Here is an 11,005-nt window from a genome sequence, read left to right on the forward strand (position 1 = left end):
AGGGAGAAGGCAGCAGGTCCCCGAGGCCTCCCCCCGCCATCGCCCACCCCCCTGCAGAGAAGCCCAGATGGGTGAAACACCGCAGCACCACGAACGTCCGCCCCACAGCTCCATACCCCTGTGCCCACCATCTCTGGCTCCCTGACTGTCTTCCCCTCAGAGAAGGGTGGGAAAAGGAGAGACACCTACTAGACTGCAAGGTGCGCTCTCGGACCTCCGGGGTGAAGGCCCCCAGGCCCAGAGCCGAGCGGGCGGCCAGCCGGAAGACATACTCAGTGTTGGGCTTCAGGCCTTCCACAGTGAAGGAGGTTGTTGGCTCGAAGTTCTTCGGCACCTGGGATGGGCGAGGGGGAAGAAAAACATAAAAACAAACAAAAAGGAGCAGAGACGAGGCCTGCTCAGGCACCTGCCCTACTCCCCTCTCGGCCACCTTAGGGAACGGAGGGCTGGGATGCTCCTCACGGACCCAACCCGTTGTGCTGCTCCTCTCTGGACTCACCTCCCTGCCGTGGTCTCCTTCCTTATAGAGGAGCTCATACTTCACTATGATCTCCTGGCGTGGAGGGCTCCATGACAATACAATGCTTGTCTCTGTCTTGGCTTCTGCTCGGAAGTTCATCGGCTGGAGAAGGAGCCAACAGGGCAGGAGGCAAGATGAGAGACAGGAGAAACCACATTAACCTGGGTAATTAGAAGACCCCTACCCTGTGTGTGAAGAGCATGTCAGCAGCAAACCACTATGCCGCAGAGTGGGCAGACCCTCTGGAGGGTTAAATCCCACTGCAGGACTCTAACATGCCCAGAGGGTTAAATCCCACTGCATGTCCAGAGCTGCTGGGGATGGAAGAGTCCTACTGGATCACATGCCTCGTTCCTGGCGGTGCAGAATACAGCCTTTCCCACTAACCCCCAGTATTAAAAGATTCTGGAAGTGGGAAGCCCATGAGCAGCCCGTTGAGGACACAGGGTTTCCTCGCCAGCACCCCACGCCGTAAGCAGAGCACCCGAAAGCATGCTGGGTGACAGCCTGGGATAAACCACCTTTTGTTTGCAGCTCAGCACATCTGTTGTGACACTCAGGGCTTTGTTTTGCTCCCCGTTTAGTAAAAGGCAAAATAAGGCTCATTCCCCGCTCATCTCTGAGAAGGCAGTTTCTGGGCAGTGAGTGTTTTTAGGTCTATTATAAAGACATTTAGAAACTGGAAGCAAGAAGATACCTCACTTTGAAACATGGCACAGCAGAAATGGATTTTCTTTGTATAATTGCTTTCCCCACCCATTTAAGCAATAACCTTTCCAAGAAAAAACAGATGAGAAATCATGCACCAGGCCCTCCGGCCCCAGCCACTGGACCGAGCTTCCTCCTAGCAGGTTACTTCTATTCTAACCAAATTGAATGAATAAAAAAAAAAAGCTCTGGTGACACAGCAGCCACAGCTGGATAGCGCTATAAGCCAACACCTCTCCCTCCCGCAGCTCAGCGCACCCGAGGTTAGTGCTGGAGGTGCTCACCTCCTTGCTGCGTCTTCACCTGGATGGGGTCGGAAAGAGGCCCGTCTCCCACGGAGGTGAAGGCCAGGACCCGCACTGTGTAGGTTTCGTCCTCAAGAAGGCTGCCCACCGTGGTCAGGAGGCTGTCGTCCACGTTGTGCTTCTGCCAGTTGCTGACGGGTTGATCAGGCTCCATGGTATAATAGACACGATAGCCACGGATCTGCCCGTTGGGCTCCACCGGTTCCTCCCACTGGATGATCATGGTGGTGCTGCTCAGCATTCGGCCCTGCACGTTACGGGGGGCGCTGGCAGGAGCTTGTTCCCCAGTGCGAGTGACCACGGATTCACTGGGAGGCCCCTGCCCGATGCTGTTGACTGCAGAGACCCAGATCTCATACTCAGAGTTGGGGCTGAGCCCCCCAATACTGTAGCGTGTGGTGGTGATGTCCTCTTTGATCTGATAGGGTCCATCCTGGCTTTTAGACTTGTATTCAATGACATAGTAGGACACAGGGTCTGGATTTCCAGAGTCCCAGGTGATGGTGATACTTGTTGCTGTCGTCTCTGTCACCACTGGCGTCCCAGGAGCCTTGGGGAGTGCTGAGAATCAGGAAGAAGAGATATTTTAAAAAAACCCACATATGCTGAAATGGTGCCTAATTGGGCTAGTTAGGGCTGTAGGAGCCAGAGGCACAGCCCCAATCACAGCGCCGCACTCGGTAAAGTGCCGCTGAAATATTATGAACCTAGTTAGAGACTCTATTATCCTCCTTAAACTGCTCCATCAAAAGGAAAAGTGTTCAGCTGAACATCTGGAATCATTAGCACAGGCTTCGGCTGCACATCCGCCGGCTCACACGGCAGTACGGAAAAGCAGTTTGGCAGCAGCTCCTTCCGAGCACGTAATCAGATCTTCCCAGCCGGCGCTGGCAGCCCGGCTCCGGTACCGCTGAATCCCTCCACGCTGAGCGTTCAGGTAACGGGACAGCGCGGCCTGCGCTCTCCAGAACAAAGAATCTGTAAATACCTGGAGTGCTTCCTCTCAAGGCCACAAATGATGTCTCCTGTCCCCTGTCCCTGCTCCAACAGACTACCTCTGGAGCTTGCTGGAGGCTGCACGCTCAGTGTCGGACACCTTTTTTCCTCACTACACACTTCGGACTCTTCCCAACCTCACCTCCTCTAGACTTGAGCACCTCTAGAGCTCTAACCTCTCCTTTCATCCTCTGCCCGGGAAAGACTGCGGATGCTTACAGGCAGGAGCACAAGGGGGAAGAGACACACATAAAACCACCCAGGCAGGAGGGACCAGCAGGGTAAGATTCCCCAGCTGAGGGGATAGGATAGGCGGAAGCAGAAGCGATGTATCTTACACAGCAGATTCTAAATTGATAGGGTAAGACAGGGGGAAAAGGGAGGGAAGAAAATACTGAGGAAAATAAAGAGCCCCTCAGTCCAGCCCTAGGCATCTGTCTGCCAGCACGTGAGCCCACTCACTCCCTGTGCAGAAGCTCAGGATGAGCGTCCTGTCAAGATTCCCTAGTCCCTACCCACTTCTAGTGCCAGACTGTCCCTAGTCAGATGCACTGATACAACAGGATTGTTTTCTTTAGCCCTCCCCTTCTCCAACGTGTTTCTCCTGCTCTCCCCCACCCAAAAAAACTCCCCCCAGATCCCTCGTGGGCAATGCCAGCACTCAGAGCAGACACCAGCTCTACACTCACCCAACCTCAGGGGCATCCCGCTCAGGTTTTAATACTCCCCTGCTGAGGACAGAATTGAAGATTGCACCCGTGCTCCTCGCGGGAACTGCTAGCTGGAAGCTGGGATTACTCCCGCTCTTGCTGAGGCAACAACGGCCACTAAGATGCTGGAACTAGGCTCTACTGCAAGGGCACACATGCCAGAGATCCTCAGGGCTTTGGCTGAATCTCTAACCTTGCAACTGGATGGCATGCAGGCTTCAAGCCATCCAAGGCTCCTTGCAAACAGCCCAGCCAGCCCCACATCCCAGGACAGACCCAAGCATGCAGGGGTTTGAATCACAGTTTTCTTCATAACCAACAGCTCAGTGGTCCTAAAGCGAGGAAAGATCTCAAGCCACCAGCCAGCCCTTCACTGCGGATCTGTGTGTGGGATCCCCAGCGACACAGGCACAGATCCCAGCACACGGCACTCGTGGTGCGCACGTCTGTCTCACATACCTGTGCACATACAGCCAGGCTTGTGACGACACAGTCTTACAAACATGCAGTCGGGCACCCACGTGCCCATACAGCCATGTTGCTCCTTCTCCCATGCACACACACACACGTGCACGACCACCTCTGTACATGCGTAGTTGCGTCCTCGCACTCCTCATGGCAGATCAGTCACAGGCTCACCCCATGCAGACGCACAAGGACACGAGCAGAAACAGGTACCCACAGAGTCACACCGGGACGTTCCCACTCATGCACCGGTGAAGGCTGGCAGGCACGACCACGTATCTACAAATGCTCACATGCACAAACATGACGCGTGCCCACATCTGCTTTGCACGCATGCTCAGACTCTCTGTTACGACCGTGCACCCAATACGAGCCCTGGACATAAAACACCCATGCAACAGCTCGCACGCTTGCGCGTGCACGCTCCTACGAACATGCACAGCCGGGGAACCCACGCACTCGCTCACGCAGGCGTGCTCACACTCTCTTACATTTCACCGTGATCTGAGCAACGGCTTCTATGACTCCCAGACTGGACATGGCCACACACGTGTAGTTGGCTGAGTCCTTGACATCTGTGAGCTCCAAGACATTACGGCCCACAGGCATGTCATCTTCGGGCGTCAGGTCCTCTGCTCCCTGCATCCACTTGACGTAGGGCATGGGCGAACCCACGGCCACGCACGTGATGTTGACGTTGCCGCCGGGCATGATTTCATGGCTGACGGGTAAGATGGAGAAGCGAGGGGCCACACGGCGAACTGTGGATGAGACGCACAGAGGTAACAAAAAAACAAAACGAAACAGAACAAATAGAACAAAAAAAGAAAAAAAGAAAAGAAAAAGAAGAAAAGGGAGAAAAAGAAAAAAGAGCAAAAGATAATTTAAATATAGATGGGGTTTGTCAGCATTTATTTTCTTCCTTCATTAAAAACAAAACTAAAACTAAATAAATTAAAAAAAAAAAAAAAAAACAAAAAAAATTAAACTTCAAATAAATTTTTACTTCACAAACAATATATAGAATATAGACATAAAAGCGATATTTCATAGCAACAGGGTTCCATTGATCAAGATTAGACCCATCACAGCACAGATAAATACACAAAAATTTATTAGCAATTTCTCATCTTTACTGGCAAGAGCTGGCATGGCGAGCGTCGAAAAATCTCCTCCACAGCCGCTGGGGCCCCCAGCTCCCCGCTCCGCACCCCGGGAATCCTGCTCCTCCCCTTTTCCAGTGGAGTCCGATTCCCACATCACCTTCTCCCACGGCAAAACGCAACAGCCCTTCCACCACCACGGCCTGAAATGGGCCAGGTGCCTCCCCGTCTCCGGAGAGGGGCCCTCTCCCATCCGCCGCTCCGTGCCCGAGGGATGCTCCGGAGGTGGGGGGGTGGCGAGGAGAAGGCTGGGATGGAGATGGAAACTTCTCAAGATTTTGCCTTGTTGGACCCAGAGAATCCAACAGAAAGAGAAGTGTCTCATCCCCAAAGGCCACAGAGACCCCACTCGAAAAGCAAAGAGGCAAAAGTTCGAGAAAGGGAGGAGAGGGAGTCCCTGGAGCGGGACAGAATTTAGTCGGTGTCTGTGTGTGAGAAGCGTCCAGGGAGAGGCCGTCCCCCTGGAGCGAGAAAGAATGTGGAAAAGATGAGAAACTCTAATGAAATTTTTGTGGTTTTCGGGTATAGAAACCCTAACGAAGCCTCTTTAAGATCTGACACGGTTCCATCGATAGATGCAGCTCTCAGAGTCACAAACATCATGCAAAATAGGTAAAAAAGAGAGAGAGAAAAAGATAGAAAGAGAGAGGAAAATGCAGAGAAATATCATTTCTGGGCGGCTAGCAAACGCCCACATGGATACTGAATAGAAAGAGAGCGACAGAGAAAGGAAGGAAGACAAGGAGAAGGAGAACAAGGAAGGGAAGGGAGAAAGAAGAGAGAGAGAGAGAGAGGGAGGGGAGGGGGAAACCCACTTTAATGCTGCATACTTTTTCTAGCTGATGTGACCCAATGTGGTGGCTCACATTGTCACATCTCAGCCCTGGCGGAATAATAAATAGAATAGAATTAATAAGAAAAACAAGGTAATGAAACTTGAACGTTGAGAAAACAGTGACATGTTCTGTGCATCTCCTTAGCAGAGGTGGATGCAGCTTCCAGACCTGACACGGGAAGAACATGGACGCAAAGGGGAGGGTGCGGTTTCCTTGGCTCCATTTTCCGAACTAACGGGGCTGGCTGGCTCCTCCGTAGGGGTGAAAGCAGGAGAACGGACAAAGGAGAAATCCAAGTGGATCAAAGAGGCTCTGGGGAGGGAGCCGAGGGCAAGGTCCCATCCCGCAAGCACAGACGAAAGGATAGAGCCCGGGGAGCCGCAGGCAGAGAAAAGGAGCAGGGGATTCCTCCAGCCGGCCATGCAGCAAACCCCGCAGGCAGGGCGAGCGAGGGGGCGTTAGGGGTTCTGGGGGCCTGAAAAATACCTGTCCCTGCTGTCCTATTCCCGGGTAACCTCCCTAAAAAAAATCCGTGGCAGCTGCATCCATGCACAAGCAATGCAAAGGACATCCGAGCTTAGCACGCAATCACCCTTCCCAAATCCTAGTGCCTTAGATGTCCCCTGGGGCTGGTGTCTTAGGGTTTTCCAGCACCGATCTTCCAGCCCACTTCCCTGGCTGCTGCTCAACATGACGGATCTTTTCAGATGATAGGGGCGCTGCCAGGAGAGGGGGTGGCCGTTTTCCATTTAGTGGGGCTTCGTTAAACAAAAGTCCAGTACAGCCTCTGCCTCCTCCCGCAAGCCGACACGGGGATGTCAGCGCAGAAAGGTGTGCCCTTCCCATCGTGCTCTCAGACCCTGTTTTGCGCAGGTACCACTAGTCGGGAGCCGAAGGCGAGGAGGAGAAGCCTTCCACATCTGCGGCATTAGGAGCTCAGAGATGTCAAAGGAGAATTCCCGCATGCAGGGATTTGCGAAGAGAGCGGGTAGCATGCCCTCACCTCCAGGGTAGGCAGGGAAAGGACCGGCGTGCGGAGGGAAAGGCTGCAAACTCACCTGGACACTAACACTACAAGACGACTTTCTGCTTAGAGAAGGGTGTGAGGAGAGTACCAGGGCATTAGCCCAACTGCCGGCACCAGCACTGGCTCGAGAGCTGGCGACATGCTCCTGCCTCCCTCCTGCCACACCGCTACAGAAGACTTGCAGCCCTAGCCAGGAGCGTACGTCCCTGTTGCCTACTCCATCCTTCTTTCCACTGTCTGCTCCAGGAGGTCCCGCGTTTCAGAAAATGGAGCCATGTGAAGACCACCCCGGTCACAATCTGAGACAAGATGGAGAGAACTTGGAAAGAAACAAGTGGGGTCAACATGCAGACAGATCTGGGGTGGGGATGACTCTTCTGAGGAGGGGCTGGTATGTAACCTTCTGGAGGGGGAAGGCAAGGTGGGAAGAGGTGAGGAGAAATGGGGAGACATATGCCGGACAAGATCCGGTCAGCAAACAGCATCAACAGCAACAAACAACGGCAGGTGGGATGCAAACACTGAGTTGTCATGGAAACAGAAACAAGACAATTAATTCAAACTGAGGCTAATCACAAAGAAATAAAACCGAACTAAAAGAGAAGGTAAAAAAAAAAAAGAAAAAGGAAGAACAAACCAGAATTTAGTAACTGAAAAGCATCATTTGATGTATGGTGGAGTGCTGAGAATCGGAGTCTGAAGGGAACAGACTGCTGCTGTCTGTGGTTTCGGGCAGGGAAGAGATCCACTCACAAAACACAAGCTCAGGGCCACGGAGCCGGGGCCGTGCAGGGCACACTCACAAACCACCGCGAAGCAACTCTCCCCACCCTCCTCACAGCACCCAGGGCTTTGGGTCAGCTTCGGGGGCTCTCAGGGCAGCACGGCTTCCCGGCCCTTTTAATGGCATTTCTCACACTTAACTAATGGGAAGCAACCAGCACATCCGGATGCGAAAAGGGAGAATTTGGATTAAGGTTAATGCAAGAATAAAGGAGGCAGTAGCGTTCCTGTTGCGCATCCTGGTTTAAAAAAAGCTACACGCTCCCGTGTGTGCACAAATATACAAACGACCACACACCAGTCGAGGATGGGAAAACAATTCCAATATTAAATGTTGGAGACCTCAGCGAGTCCCTAGATACATCCCTGCTATGGCTCAGGGCCGTGACAACCGTGTTTACTGTAACAGGAAACACTTATAGGGCTCGTCTCTGGACACCAAGAACCATCGTGCTGCCGTTTGTTTTAATTGCCATCCCGCTCTGATTCGGCTGTTGACATGAGGTCTGTCAAGCTGAGAATCTCTGGGTCAGCCTTTAGGTCAAGGCCTAGGAGGAGGAGAGCGGTGGTGGGAGGAAAGCTTGAAGCGCAGCTAGAGATTGAATCAAGACCAATTTCAGCTCTGGGTCCAGCTGGGTTTCACACACAGCAGCTGAAAGAGTGAAATTTTACGTGTAAAAAATGCAGTGAAGAGATTCTTTCCATTTTGCTATCCAAGACATTCAAAGTACGGGAAAGAAATGAAGAACTGCCCTCCCTGGAAAGGAAAAGTTGGGATGGGGCAGTCAGGTCCCTACCTTATAAACACTTATCTAACACTTTTACCAATTTCTGGTTTCCAGAAGCACCTTCCCTGAGTTTCAGGGAGGTTTGGTTTCCATGACGGCTTTGTCAGAGCCGTTTCACAAAGCCAACCTTGCATGCATACATATGTGCATGCTCCATGTGCATGTGCAACACCTCCCGACATACACACACAAAGCAGGCACACACAAACACACATTTTCAACGGCCAAAAAACTCTCCGGAGCTTTTTTCAAACAAGGATACAGCTTGTTACTGACAGAACCAGATTTTGGAACTGGAGCTGGACATCTGTGATGCAAGTCAAATGACTTCAGTGCAGAGAAAGCATTTCTGAGTCACTGAAAGATTTCTTAAGTGCATCAGTTAGGAATCCATTCAATACTGCCTGCTGGATCCGTATTTCACACAGGCGGATCTGCATCCCAAATTCTGCTTAACATGACTTTCGTTAGAAACGGAACAGACCCGTAACTTTTCACACCCGTGTAAAGCCAATTGGTTTTGTTGCTGCTCATGGACGCAGAGAGGTTAACCCAGTTTGTGTTCTGTGAGTGGCATTTGCGGTGCGTTACTCTTTCCAACAAGAAGGTACCAATCATCATCGCTAAGGTTCCCCACCACCACCACGCAGTAAAAAAGAGCTGGGGTCCACGAGGTGAGAGATGCTTTGGAAAGGGACAGATTTACAGACCTGATCGGAGGAGACACTGGGAGATCCAGGGTTGACTTTTGCAACACCAGAATCCATCCTTAAAATGTGTTCCCAGGACGCGGCTAGCGAGAGAAATCTGAGGACCAACCAACCAGTTTGCGCTGAGGAAACCCAGCGGTTCCGCTTTTTAAGCCCCTTCCAGATTAGCTCAGGGAGAAAAATGTTGGAGGAGGAGGAGCGAGGTGGGGAAAGGAGAACGTACTAGACAAGAACCCGTCACTTCAAGCCCCGATTCACATTAAACCAACTGAAAGATAAACATATTTTATCTCTTAAAGAAGAAATTAATTGAAAAAGGAAACAAAAGAAAGTGAAGTGACTGGTTGAAAGCACCAAACAAAACCAAATGGTATTAAACATTTTGACACTCAGCAAGCTGCTGCTCCAAATGAGGTGAGAAGGCGGACATTATTGGCCATTTTGGTGAGACAGGAGTCATTCCGTCTTGCTCCAAAATGAGGAGGGGGTAGGGGAAAGGGTGCCAAAATAATGTGCAGCCTCTACGTTATTAGTGAAGCTTAGATTACACCTGTCCTCCCCTCCCAAAAGGTGGTCCGTCCCTGCCCCTCTGCTGTCCCAGCAGCCGCCGCTGCCTTCTCCCTCTCCCATTACAATCGCCAGTTCATTCCGCTGGGGCGAGATGCTGTTCGGGTTTGGATTTCCGACCTCCGCCCCTCCAGAGGACGAGATACATCCCTCCTCATGCCCATCTCCTTCCTAATTTCCTTCACGTTAAATAAAAGTAAGTAAATAGGTAGATAAATAAAGAATGAGACCAAGGCTTGGATTTGGTCTGGAGGAAATCCATTACCTTCCCAATCATTGTTACTTTCCCACTTAAAAACCACATCAGTTGAGCGACAGGCTGGCTGAACACCTCTGGTCTTTTGCAATTCTTTTTTGTTTCTGTTGCTTTTTACAGGATTGCACATAAAATAATCTGAACCCAATTGTTTTTCAAGCAGCTCTGTAACATTAAACACAGACTTCACTATTTTATTTTTGTTATTTTAATTTGACAAGGTGTAATCTAATTTTTTTTCCCCTAAAACAAAGAGAACAGCGATGCAAAAGGTGTAAGAGACACAGGCAGGCAGAGATTTCGAGATCAGTACAGCACAGTGTTCCTGCAAAGTGCCCTCTATAGAGAGATATACATATATATACATATAGACAGTTTGGATTTTTTTTGGTTTGGATTTTTTTTGGGGGGGTGGCTTTTTGTATCCATTTCCATTTCCTGATACCCTTGAGAAATCCTTCTGCAGAAACACAGCAAAGTCGTTTGTTTGCCTGGTTCGGTTTTAAACTAGAATTTCAGAGCTGAGGACACCCCAAACACGGACAGGGCGCTCCCCCACCCATGGAAGTGCTAACGTCACGCTTAAAAATCGTCACAGAACTCTCCCTCCCTAAATTCCAGCATCTGGAAAATGGCACTACAGGGGCAGCTGTACGAACCAGCGGTGGTTCTGCCTCCCTCCTTTTCCATTCAAGGATTTATTAATGGGAGTCTAAAAAGGTATTAAAATTCCTACATTTTAAAACATCGGTGATTGTTTTGACCTTGTGGCTATTTGTTAAATCTACAGTGCAACTGAAATTATTTCCTTCTAACCTCTAAGCGGCCTTGAAAGCAAAAAGCTTAGCAACCGTTCCACTTGTCTACTGAGGGACGGGCTGAGCAACCGGCAGCTCCGGTTTAATGGTGAAATTACACGAGCCAAACTTAACCCAGGATCAGACTATGGACTAAATTATTCGTTAAATTAGTCACATTTTAATACATTTGGAAGCTTTATTTCCTGAGGTCCTAGGCACACTAATTCTGCGTTTTCTATGCCTTTTATTTTAATTGATTTCAACTAGTTTTGCTGTCACGTATTTAGCCCTGGCTTGCTGTGGTACTCAGTCTCTCAATGAGTTGAGGTTTTCCAGAGAACCTTGGAAAATATTTGAAATGTTCTCAGCAG

The 11,005-nt window shown here is 50.5% G+C and overlaps 1 protein-coding gene across 1 annotated transcript in view; it reads right to left on the reverse strand.

Annotated features, from left to right (window-relative positions):
- Positions 1-189: 189 nt before the first annotated feature.
- Positions 190-11,005, reverse strand: part of LOC104511751 (receptor-type tyrosine-protein phosphatase S-like) — a gene marked incomplete at both ends in the record, with an annotated part of 26,835 nt that continues 16,019 nt past the window's right edge. The window contains 4 exons of the mRNA XM_010154486.1: positions 190-334; positions 500-627; positions 1,513-2,094; positions 4,196-4,465. Of these exons, the coding sequence (XP_010152788.1) occupies positions 190-334; positions 500-627; positions 1,513-2,094; positions 4,196-4,465 (1,125 nt within the window). The remainder of the gene's footprint in view (positions 335-499; positions 628-1,512; positions 2,095-4,195; positions 4,466-11,005) is intronic.

Source organism: Eurypyga helias, unplaced genomic scaffold (assembly GCF_000690775.1).
Source record: "Eurypyga helias isolate BGI_N326 unplaced genomic scaffold, ASM69077v1 scaffold19906, whole genome shotgun sequence".
NCBI classification, from domain to species: Eukaryota; Metazoa; Chordata; class Aves; order Eurypygiformes; family Eurypygidae; genus Eurypyga; species Eurypyga helias.